This window comes from Electrophorus electricus, chromosome 1, assembly GCF_013358815.1.
Source record: "Electrophorus electricus isolate fEleEle1 chromosome 1, fEleEle1.pri, whole genome shotgun sequence".
In the NCBI taxonomy this organism is placed as follows: Eukaryota; Metazoa; Chordata; class Actinopteri; order Gymnotiformes; family Gymnotidae; genus Electrophorus; species Electrophorus electricus.
The window spans coordinates 2,067,501-2,080,181 of NC_049535.1; the positions used below are offsets into that span (position 1 = coordinate 2,067,501).

A 12,681-nucleotide genomic window follows, 5' to 3' on the forward strand; every position below is an offset into this window, starting at 1 on the left:
ACTCACACACACTCACTCACACACACACACACACACACACACACACACACACACACACACACACACACACCGAGTAATGCTCAGATAGGGCTATTTTTCAGGGAGAGGAGGGCAGTGGTGTTTGGGGGTGGCAGGTGCAGGTGTCATGTTGCATGGAGGGGTGTGGTTCGGGGTAAAGGGGGCAGATCAGGCAGTAAATCTGGTTTCCCCCCATATGAGGTGGTGGGGGGGCTGGGGGGTGCGTGTGGGAGGTGTCTGAGCAGGGAGGCCAGGCCCAGGGCAGCCTGAGCGGGGGCCAAGGCCTCAGGGGGGTGTGGGACCACAGCTAAGGGTACCAGGGCCTGAGTTCTTCAGCCTGCTGCGATAGAGCGCCTCTGCCGGTCAGGAGACCCTTCGCAACAGACCATAAACATACTTAGACGTCCCAGAGAAACTATCTGCGCTCCTGATCGACTTAATCGGACCATGATTAATTGATAAAATGATCAATGCTCATCATAAAGGGAGATTTCTAATATTACTGTTCCATAGCAAGTTCAGTCTGGTTAGCAGTTAGCTGTTATCCCCCTTTTGCGGTGTGCTGGTTTTGTTTTTGTTTGTTTGTTTGTTTGTCTGATTTCCTAAAGGCCAGGTAGCGAGCTGAATCGGGCACGTCTTAAACGGCAACTCAGTCTGAACTGTCCACATCCTCCTTATCACGTCTCCATGTCTACAAACTCGCATCTTAACAAGTGTTGGACTGTTCTGTGTTAGCCGTGATTTCAGACAGGTACCGTGAGCCCAGCGGCTCGACACGTTCCGCGCGCTTATGTAACTGGGAATGTTAACCCCCATGATGGAAAAACAAGCGTGGAAGAAATGGTGAACACACACGTGTGTGTGTGTGTGTGTGTGTGTGTGTGTGTGTGTGTGTGTGTGCGCGCATGTTTGGGAGGGCTGTTTGGTTCTTCCGAGCCTGAATAAAGCGTAGGGGCAGAGGCCGCGAGTGCGAGAGCGGTGGAACTGCTTGACCCGGGAGGCTCCAGAGTAAAGCCCTGTCCCCCGTCGACACCAGAGCCGCTCGAAAGAAAATTAGAAACTAAACAATCCAGATCTTCGGCGTCGGGGTTCGTGTTTTATTCAGAAAGTATGGCAGGAAGAAAAAAAAAAAAGTTCATTGCCAAATCTTTGAAGCCAGATCTTTATAAAAATGTCTTTGATATTCCAACTTTTATTTTAAATGAGGCTAAGTTGTTTGTGCTCTTTGAACCAGTGGCAGTACACTTTGATGGGTTGGAATAATCGTATGCATGGCTTTCTGAAAAATGGCTAAAAGTATATTTTAACACATCAAAATAAAGCACTTTAAAAAGCATTAAAATGAGCGGCGTGATTAATAATTCAGTCGTACCTGTGGTGCCGGCGAGGACGACTCTTCCCATTAGGGTCCCCGTGTCTGTTTCTGAAAGGCATTGCAATTTGATACAAGAATATTCAATTCCTTCCCCCTGTCAGTCGCTAATCACCAAATAAGTGTGTTTCTGTGTTTTCACAAAAGAAAAGACGTGCTTGCATATGAAAAATTCACATGCTTCCCAGCAGCATATTAGAAACACTTAGTTAAAAATAGCTTGTGCATTAGTGAGCCAGGTCTAGGGTGCCGTTTGATGTCTGAAGAAAAGGGGGGGGGGGGGGGGGGGGGCAAGGGTTGAGGTGAGAATCCCGACTGTGTTGTGATCTCACATACCGGCACTGTTGAACGGAATCTGGAGTTTTCTCTCTCTCTCCCTCTATCCCCCTCTCCTTCCCTCATTTCTTCTATTTATAACTCGCTTCTTTGAATGACGGAATCACGGCGCAGCCTGTGACGTCTGTAGAGGAGCTCCTTAACCCTGGCCGGTGGGGAGGAGAACGGGGGGACCACCTTCGGAAGACGCAGGCACTCCTGTTTTGGCTGGAGCCGTGCGTGTGCCGGTGCCTGCTGGGAGCGAGCCGCTTCAGAGAGCGGGCTAACCTGCTATTTAGAGGCACATCTGAGCGCGAGCGCCAGGCGTCTCGTCTCAGGCTTGTTATTTAGGCCCCATCGTTAAGATTCTAGAAGTTTCTAGTCTCGCTCCACATTGCTGGACTGCTGGAACACAGCAGATGCTTTGCAAATGACTCGCTGTCAGGTAGATAGCATCGGCGCCCCCTGCAGGGAGTAGTGGGTGGGTGAGTGGGGCAGTCACTGTCAGATAGTAAGCATCGGGGGTGTGTGTGTGGGGGGGGGTAGTAACAGAGAAAAAGGCAACATCTTCCTTTTTAAAGCTGCCGTCAGCATGAAGGCTCTCTTTTTTTAAAGCTGCCGTCAGCATGAAGGCTCTCTTTTTTAAAGCTGCCGTCAGTATGAAGGCTCTCTTTTTTAAAGCTGCCGTCAGTATGAAGCCTCTCTTTTTTAAAGCTGCCGTCAGTATGAAGCCTCTCTTTTTTGCCTGACGGAGCCTCCTCACAACTCATTAAAGGTGTTTAGAGAGACGTGCGGGGGTCCGCGTGGAGTGTGCATGTGTTAACTGCTAAGAGGCTGCGTTTGTTTGTCTTCAAACACACAGGCACTTCCGAAAAAACACACAAGCAGAAAGCGAGGAAGGCAGAAGACAGAAGGGCCTTGTGATTATTTGCAGTAAAGGTGCCGAGACCCACAGACAGAGAGAGAACTGCAGAAACATAGATTGTGCATGGAAATCATTACTTATTTAAGCAATAAATATTGTGATGACAGATGTTGCAATTTAACCACCTTCCCAATAAGCATCGGGGTTGGTGTCTAGTGGTAGTATGAAATATTTATAGAAGGCCACCCCAAGCCTGCACCCCCCCCCCCCCCCCCCATCCCACTCACCAATCAGAAGCAGCATTAGGAAAATGGAGAGGTATGGCCGGACTGGGGGGACCCTCCTTTATTAAAGCCGGCGGGGAGATGCTAACAATATGACTAAACCTGGAGCAGAGGGAGGGAGAGAGGGAGAAAGTGGGATTGTTAATATGCTCAAGGGCTTGGGGGAGCTGCAGCAATATGATTTGACGTGTTTAACATAAATATATGGGGAGGTGCTTCTGTATGGTGGGTTAGTCTGCAGTCCTCAGCAGTTGAGGTTTATGAATAATTCTCCCCCTGCTAAACACACACACACACACTCTCACACACACACACACACACACACACACACACACACACACACACACACACACACTTTGTCCTGGACTTTCAAATTATTGGAGCTGGAGAGGGAGGGAAAATAATATTCCAGCACAGGTCACCTGCTGTGACGCCCACAGCAACCAGCCAAGTTGGGCCCATGTCTTCCCTCTTATATATATTTACTTAAATGTATGAGTCCTGGTGATTAGATACACAGGGGAGTGTGCGTGTGTGTGCATGTATGTGTGCGCATGTATGTGTGTGCGTGTGTGTGTGTGTGCGTATGCGTGTGCATGTGTGTGTGTGTGTGTGGTTGGGCATAGAACAAAGCTGGTGAGTGAGAAACAAAAAGACAAGCAGAAGGGCAAATGGAGCATAGCTGCTCCAAAAAGTCCCACAGATGTGCATTAGCACATTAGCATCCCCTGGATGCAGAGAGCTGGTACTGCACGACGTGCTTCATCCAGTGCTCTTACGGCTCTGCTGTCCATCGCTAAACTTTACAGGAGATATTGTGAGGTTGTGCGACGTCAAATACTGCTGAGTTATAATCATAGTAAACATATGTGTTGGTACAGTAGTCTGACTACATAAATATGGTTCACTATTAGCAGAGTATTAGATGAACTAAACTACTAATGTGAAGAGAGAACTTGTCTGTGCTGTTGGGTTCCCTTTAGTGCATTTTTCTGTAAGTGTTTTAAGCTTAAATTATTTTGGGAAAGAAACCAATAAGTGTAAATTAACTATTTATTATTGCACTATTAATCTGTTTCTGTGTCCAAAAATGTTAAATTAGCATTTGCATATCAAATATTTTTAAAACCAGTCATTGGATAAATTGTTAGATGTCTTTTAAAGTATTATTTGTCTGTAAAATGCCTTTATTATAATGGAAAAACCTCACTCTGTGTGTGTGTGTGTGTGTGTGTGTGTGTGTGTGTGTGGGAGTGTGTGTGTGTGTGTGTGTGTGTGTGTGTGTGTGTGTGTGTGAACTCAAAAGGTGAAATCCCAGCCATTGCACAGACACCAGGAGATTAAAAATTCGTCCACTAATTACTACCTGCTTTTAATTGCTTCCTTTCCTGTTTAGCTTTGGCTCTGCTGTGCCTACTGGCCCATGCGGGCAGCTCCCTTTCCAGATGTAGCCTGTGGTTCTCCCTTAATGGAGGATTATACACCAAGGATGGTGCATCATGATGAGTTTCACTGTGCAGTTTCCTTCTTCATGAGGCTTTGCTTGTAATTGTCTTTATTTGAAATTAATGGATGCGGAGTAATTACCTGAGAAATATTAGGTGGAGTGCAACACAGCCTTCTGACGCTAAGGGCACTGGAGACACTGGAGAGACCTGTAGATAAGAGATGGGTGCAGAGAACCGGTGGGGGGGAGACCTGGGGGAGGGGCTTTTTCTGTGAACTTTCCTATTCAAAGTAAATGACTGGTAGGGGTTGGGGGTAAAACCCTCTTCTCCATGTTAATGGTTAAATTGCCAGGGGATTGAAAACTGGCCTGGTGGGGGTAGGCTTTTTTTTTTTTTTTGCCCCCGGTGAGTTGTGAATGGAGAACAGGGCAAGAAGGCATGAACCAGAGGAAGCCTGGTGGGTCATGGAGGAGTCGGAGGTGCAGGGACACACAAGTCTGTTCTCTCTACAACTCCCCCGTGGTGCCACTCGGACAGCTGGGTGTTCCTGGATGATGTTCGGAGCGCAGGATTCTGCATGGTCCTAGTGCTGCGTGGTCTGTGTGCAGCCCTTCTCTGCAGGCGTGTCGTGGTCTCTCTTTTCAGCAAGTGCACTCTTGAAAGCACAACACACACTTTTAATTGCTTCACAGATCCAAGGCTCTCTGCGCTGACTAACCCCCCCCCCCCCCCCCACACACACACACAGCATTTTGGCTGAGAAATGCAGCCCAGCTCCAGGAGGTGCAAGCAGGAGCCAAAGCTCAGCTCACTTACGGGACTCATCTGCACAAAGGGCTGCCGTTTACGGAAAAAGCCCATGAATTAATAATCACCTAATTGACTCTTGAGGCTTTTTTCCCATTTCGCTTGGCTCTCATGCTGTCAGGAGAGAGTCCTGAGCGTGTCTAGGTGTGAGAGGCCTGTGTTCATGCAGAGGTCAGCATCAGTGCAGAGTGGCACATTTGAATGGACTCTGCAGGACAAGGAGGGCGTGGGTGAACCTGTCCCTCAGTGCACTGCCTTCGGCCGTGCACCTGGGCGACCCTCAGCCGTGCACATGGTTGTGATTTGCTGACCCTCCCTCACACACATTGGAAGTAAACATAGTGAAACTTTCCTCGTTACTGCCGCCTGTGTAAGGGCAATCCTTGTGTATGAGCTTCTGCTATTATTTTAGGCTTTTTTAAATCATTTTTCACTATTCTTCCAGATCTCACTGTCCCGAACCCAACACACACAAGCTAGCTCCTATAGGAGAACGCACAAGAGGAAAGACCCTTCTGCTAAAGGCACATGTTCTGGTCCTGGTCTCAGTCAGTGGATCTGACCCTGATCAGTGCTGTTCATGTGCCAGCACAACCATGCCCCACACACACACACACACACACACATATACACACCCCACATGATCCAACAACTTCTGTCTCTGTTATGACTGCCCCTTTCGTTCCAGGGGGTTTCAACAGAAAACATGGATGCGGTGGTGAGACTTTAGTCACGGCGGTTTGGAGGCAGTTAGTGGCTGTTTTCTCCCACACCCCTTATTTTTTACAGCTGATCGGATTTACGGGGTACTCGTAGTGCATGAGGGTGTCAGGCAGGGGTCAAGGGTCAAGGCTAGCTCGGCTCCACCCGGCGGGACGGCTACACGCTTTCTCTCGTCCTGTTCTCTGTGTTCCAGCAAACTCCGTCTGTTCAGAAACCATTCACACCTGTCAAACGTGAAGTTCGGATGCCGTGTTTAGTTGTGTTTTGCTCGCGTTACCCGTTATCTGCGATAGCTCGCCATTGGCAGGCCTTTCTGACCTCAGACCCGTGTTTGTCGCGTGGCCCGGGCACGGTGGGAGTGTTGGACAGCCCCGCGTCCTTGCTGGGTGCCACTGAAGCACCCTGTCCCTGACAGCTTGGAGCTGACACACGTGCCTGCACGTGAGCCAGAGTTTCCACGTAGCCAAGGAGGTCGAACGAGCAACACATCGAGGAGAGACAGGGGGAGGGGGTGGGATTGGGGGGTTAGGACAGTCTGGAATGGATCACGAAGTGTCAGGGCCGTGCCCTGATGCCGCATGGAGGTTAATGGCAGCGAATGGGAGGCTCCTTTGGTTAACATTTCCTTTGTGGATTGGTGGACGTGTCTAATGGGATTGGCAGTGACTGGACACTAATAAGGCTGCGCTGTCCAGTGGGAGCTGTGTCAGGCTGTTCTCCCAGTACCAACCGGCCCTGCTGAGTCCAGTGCTCACCTGCCCCTGCCCTGATTGGGCCTGACACTTTAATGTCTGCAGAAGGAGCATGGTCAGCCCTCCTTAACCCAGACCCCTAGCACAACCCCAACCTACCCCTCTGCCACACACACACACACACACACACACACACACACTCCCACTCTCAATTTGCCCTTCCAGTACTGGACAAATCAGTCCAAATTTAACTCTTTATGGCCTCGTTAAGGGCCGGTGAGAGAGAAATGGCGTCTTAAGTTTCACAGTGGTTTTTTTCCCTCTGGAGGCCCAGATGCAGGGCTACTCGGAGTCTCGCTCCTCTGGCTCTGGTTGGATTTAGCTCCTTTACGAGCCCCCAGCTTAACTGAACTTCTACTCCTCTGTCTTGAGCCTCTCTGGTTCTCTCGGCTCCTCTTTCTCTCCCTCCCTCTCTCACCCCTCCTTCGCCCCTCCGTCAGGTGGAGACTAGGCAGTGTAGTGTGGAGTCTTGCTGGCTAGCTGGGCTATCAGCCCCGTTCTGTGCAGACGGAGAGGTGGATCGGCGCGCCACATTCTTAATGGCCGTGCGGGCTGCGTTTATAAGGATTAGCCACTTGTAACGGTCTGCCAGCTAGAAGAGCACGTTAGAGTCTCCGGTGGCGGTCCGTAGCCGACGCAGTGAGGGGCTCCGTGTAAAGGTTCCTGGCCTTCCTCTCTCACATCCTCTGTTCAACGGCGCTGCAGCGTTGCACCTCTGAGCTGGAGCCAGTTGGACTTTCAGCACAGGAGTCTCTTCTCCTCCTCATCTCCTCTCCTCTCCCCTCCTCTTCTCCTCCTCATCCTCCTCAACCTCCTCTCATCTCCAGCTCACACTGAACCGACCCTCTGCCTAACCGTAATAAAGTGCACCGAGACTGGATGTATCGGCCTCGCCTCAGTTTTGGTGGATCCGTCAGGCGGGGTGACGCCTCAGACAGCCGCACCAGTGGGTGCACAGAACCCGAACTGTAACCCGAACCCTCTAGTTTCTGAGGATGTTTACTCTGACTTCTGGCACCTGGACATGCCAAGACCGGTGCAGGCAGTCAAAGAGACCGCGTGGCCTCTCCGCTCCATGGGATAAGAGGAGTAGGGGAGCAGCGTTGTGGAGGTGGAGGGCAGGTACCAGTGTGGTCACTCCCTGGCCTGACCCTGTTCCTGATGCGCATGCTTGTGTCGTGTACTGCTGTTGACGCTCAGGTCTGTGCCTCATACTGAGTCAAGGGTGTTTTTTTTTCTTTTCCTTTCTACGTGCGGGCGGACAGCTGCAGCAACCAGCCAGTCAGGGAGGGATCAGACGGAGTCGCCGATCCCCTCCAAGAGGCCTCCGTCCAGGGCCGGGGTTTCCGAGAGCCCCCTCTCTTCCAAACGTCCCAGGACGGCGGAGAAGAGCACCAGTGAGCAGGTGAGCGAGTCGCCCGTGCAGGTGTGCACAGGCGTCCCGTACAAGCCTTGTACAGTCACCTCCATGTTTCTGAGTCACCACTTCTTGAACCCATTGCCAGTGTAACATCTGGAGGCGTGTAACAGCTCGTTGCTTTCCCCTGTTAATTAAGAATATCTGCAGCATGCACAGAACCCGCCAAGCACTGCGGTATGCATAGAGAACCATCCTCATCTCATCTCCATTATGCGCGCTTTTGTTTTTTTTCCTTGAAGATTTTCTCCCTCTTTTTAAAATTTTTGCTGATGTTGCTTCGCTAATTGTGCAAAAGGTGGAAAATCGATATGATGTGCGACACTCGAGAGGCCTTTGAAGCGCGTGCCAAATCACGTTGGCAAAGCCACTGTGCCCGACACAGGAGGGGAGAAGCCTGCGCTGGCACACTGCAGCTCAGCTACTCCGCTCGAGAGGCTCATAACTCTCTCCTTCTCTCTCTTTCCTTCTCCCCTCTTTCTGTTCTCCCCTCTTTCTCTTCTGTCTGTCTCTCTCCTGGCAGATGTACCAGTGCCCCTACTGCAAGTTCACGAACACGGACCTGAACCGTCTGAGGATGCACGTGATGACTCAGCACTCTGTGCAGCCCATGCTGCGATGTCCCCTGTGCCAGGACATGCTCAACAACAAGGTCCACCTGCAGTTCCACCTCACGCACCTCCACAGTGTGGCGCCGGACTGCGTCGACAAGCTCATAGCCACCGTGAGTGCCCTGGTCCGTGTGTGTGTGTGTGTGTGTGTGTGTGTGTGTGTGCGTGCGTGTCTGTGTCGGGTATCTTGGAGATCACCCTTCCTGAATCTCATCAGGTTGTTATTGCATTTTAAGAGACCTTTTTTTGGGAAGATAAAGTCCCACTACTTGCTTCTATTTAAAAAACCGTCCCATTGTTGAGTGGTTGTGTTCCATAATGGCTTTCTTATACAGTTTAATCACCACTGTGTGATTTAAACACGATGTAATTTGCTGCCTTTACTGAAGCAGCACTGTGTTGCTTTGCCCTTCTGTGGACTGGCTGGGGTATTTGAGCCTGGTTCTAGATTCGGCTCCAGAAGGTGGAGTCTGTTCTTTCTGACCTCCTCTGGCCCCAGTGTAAGACCGGAACACAAGATACACACGATCTTACACAGCATGCCGCTACCCCAGATGCAGCGCATTAGGCCGAGTGTCATGCCGTTAGATTTTATAATGCTCATCCCTTCAACAGTAGCAGTGGGTCTTAACAAAAGCCCCTGGTGCACACCCGCACTTGTGCGAGGGCGGTCGTCAACAGTCCGAGCGGCAGGCGCAGCCTCCCCAGTGCTGCCTTTAGTCTGTGTGTTTGTGCTGAAGGCTGGGCGCTTGCGCACAAAGGTCTTCTGTGGTGATCGCGTGAGGAGTCCACACCCCTGCCGGACGAGGCTGACTCACGGCATCGCCTCGCCTCGGCGAAGCAGAGGCCGTCCGGGCCAACTCCTTCCCCCTAATTGATGACATTTGAGGCTTAATCAAAACACAAGCGGATATGGTTCATTGTGAAATGGCCCCCGGGGCGCCTGTTGACTCACTGCAAGTCAATTATAACGGGGCGAGAGGCCGGCGTTAGGTGGGCGAGACTCCGCCTGAGCGGCTGCGCCGACTTGCCCGTTGATGATGAGCCTTTTTGACTGTTTCATTATGTTATTAACAGTTAGTTCAGAGCGGGGGGAGCGAGGGTGGAGTGAGGAGATGAGGGATAAAGGCACCGTTGTTCTTGTTTGAGCCGCTCGGTTTCTCTATCTGCCCTCCAGATATCCCACTACACTGTCCCTGATCACTCTACTGCTATTCCGAAGTGCTCCGATCATTAATGTATTCAAGGAATTGGGGCACAGTTGAAATGGAATTTGATAAACAGTATTTTTTTTTTTTGTTAACGCTTTAATGAAATGCAAGTTTAGTTTGTGCAAATACAATTATTTGGATATGAATACCAAAAGCAGCAGTGGATCTAATACACGTCATACAACATGAGCAGTTTTTGTAGTTGTCAAGAGATTTTATGTGCCATGTTTGTGGCGCACCTTTCATTCAGAGGGCAGCAAAGATCTTACTGTCTCATCCTCTTACATATAAAGTCGTGACGCTTACATCATCCATCTGAACGCGTTTGCCACCAGCTCCACAGTCCCTGAGCACCAAGGTCTCCATCAACCTCCTCCTCTCAACTCCTTCGCGACGTCTCGCCTTGTTCTGTTGCGATTCCCATCAGCGCTACAGAGTGCCGTTACTGCACCGCCTTTACGGCCCGCCTCTTTTTTATCATTTCCTTCTTTCATCCAAATCTGCGATGGTGAAATAATTATGTTTACGGTTGCCCGTGGAGGTGAACTGCCGGCTGACCAATCACTCAGGGAAATGGGGCTCGGCTCCGCCGTTAAGCCAGCTGTGCTGCTGAGCTTGGAATCAAATGGTGGACTCGATATTAGAAGCAGGTAGCAATAATTTCTCTTTTATAGAGATGATAAGGCACTGGGCGCCCTGCAAGAGTGACACATGAGAGAATACAGCTAATACAATGCACATTAAATCCAGCACCTTTTTACAAGTAGGCAGGCAGGGGTTGGTGGGTTGGGGAGGGGTACTGTACCCCTTTTCACATGTCAGCCTGGAACTCCCAATGAATTCTGAAGTCGGTGACTTTTATTTCTTGCATACGGGGCACAAAGACACACAAGACGCTCTATTTATTTAGTCTCTCCTCCTCACTCTCCCTCTCTCTCTCCCTCTCTGTCTCTCTCTCTCTTTCTCTCTCTCTGTCTCATTTTCTGTCTGCCTTAGATAGGGGGAATGAAAATAATTGTGCTTCATTAATTCTCAGTCTGGCTAGATGATGGCCATTTGGAACTGTGTTTGCCAATTAGGCCGTCCAAATTAAATGTGACCTTGGGACGCTCGCTGTGCTTTCTCTCGTCACTTAATGATGCTCTCCACAGCCCAGGAATGGCGCACTTTGTAATGTAAATCGCTGGTGTGTTTTGCTTTCGCAACTTTCCGTTCCGGTCACGTTAATTTACCACTTTTGCTTCGAAAAGGAGCGCGGCGGGGAAGAAAAGGCGAAATGAAATGACGGCGCTCCTCTCCCAGTGTGAACGCGAAGGCGCTAATCACATTGCACTGGACGAGACTGCCTGTAACAGGTCTGCACAACCTTGAGCCTGACTAACTAGCTTTAGCCGAAGGACTGTGTCCTTTGTGCAGTTGAACGACTCTGGGCTGACAGCCTTGCTTTTATGAGGCGTCTGTTGTGTTGCGGGCGTCTCTTCCACGTGTCGTATTCGTGTGTTTTACAGCGTCTGTTAGTGCTGGAGTGTTATTATATGTTAGAGAGGGTCGAACAAAAACAGCAGTCATCCCTTCGTGATTTAAAAGTATAGCTGCGATCGGTATATTGCACTATGTTTGTCATAGAATTTTTCGTACATACCATTCCTTTACACATGACCATGGTTGAAGTGCATGGGAAACACAATATCTTTTTGCAGCTGAGACTAGGAGTAACAGGTGTAATATAATTTTTAGAATACAGCATTCCTCATTCAGAACCCAGTATTCACTTTCATTGATGTAAGATACTCTTTTTATGAAAAACCTCTTCTAATTTAATCAGGCATGCAGGTGCTCAGAAACACGAAGGGAGGTGCAAGAATGGCCTACTGAGGATGAAACTGAGGGAGTGACGCACAGAGAAGCCTAAACCTAGAGGGACAGCAGGGATTGGAGGGGGTGTTGGGGGGGGTGATTTCTAGAGTGGGGGAATTGAAATGCTGAGTGTGTCGCCGGCCTGATTGTTCTGTTTGGGGAGTTAATTGAAGGAAGGTGAAACAGACAGTGCTTCATCTCCTGGCCTCTTCCAATCTCGATCACTGATCATCCTTAAATAGGGGCTCGTTAATGAGTGCATTTGATGAATAAATAGGGGCTCGTTAACGAGTGCATTTGATGAATTTTTATGTTTTTTTTCCGGGGGGGGGGTCATCAAGAATTACCGAGAAAGAAGAGAAGCTATGCTTGAAAAAGCGGAAATGTTACCGTCATTCACACGTGATTGACGTAAACCTCTTAAAACTGAGACGAATGTTGGTACAACTGTGCACGTTCTAATCAATATTATTTGCACCTTAAAATGTTCTAATTAAATTAGTTGAAAAGGATTTAACTGTTGTACAAGAAGTAAATTGTTTTCTGTTTTATTTTACCTTTTTTATGTGCACTGGATATTTGAAATTATATTCTGTCTTAAAAACCCTTTTATGAGCACTGAGGATTAATTGGAATGTGGTAATACTGACCACTCTTAAATTGACATTGGTTAAATTACCCAGGGTTTTTTGTATGGGGAGAAGGAATTATTTAATTAGGCCCCCTAATAAGCTGTTTGGCTGGCCAGAGGAAGAAGAGGAAGCCACTCAGACCTATCACACTAATTGCCTTCAGCAGAACTTCCCCAGCTTGTGACAAAACACCATCAGTGATCAAAGTGCAGATTCCTGAAATGGCAAATAAAGTTAAAAAGAAATGAAAAAAGAAAAAGAAAGAATGTGATTAGTGTTTGTGAGTGTGGATGGCTCTGAGAATGTTTCTGTTTCAGTGCAGAGATATTGCGAAACTTTTTATTGGCTAAACCTTTAAACCTTTATATA

At 49.1% G+C, this 12,681-nt stretch overlaps 1 protein-coding gene across 1 annotated transcript in view; it reads left to right on the plus strand.

The window, feature by feature from the left end:
- The window catches only part of zfhx3 (zinc finger homeobox 3), a 129,994-nt gene that overhangs the window by 109,241 nt on the left and 8,072 nt on the right, over nucleotides 1-12,681 (plus strand). Inside the window, exons 6-7 of the mRNA XM_027007437.2 lie at nucleotides 7,850-7,989; nucleotides 8,525-8,725. Of these exons, the coding sequence (XP_026863238.2) occupies nucleotides 7,850-7,989; nucleotides 8,525-8,725 (341 nt within the window). The remainder of the gene's footprint in view (nucleotides 1-7,849; nucleotides 7,990-8,524; nucleotides 8,726-12,681) is intronic.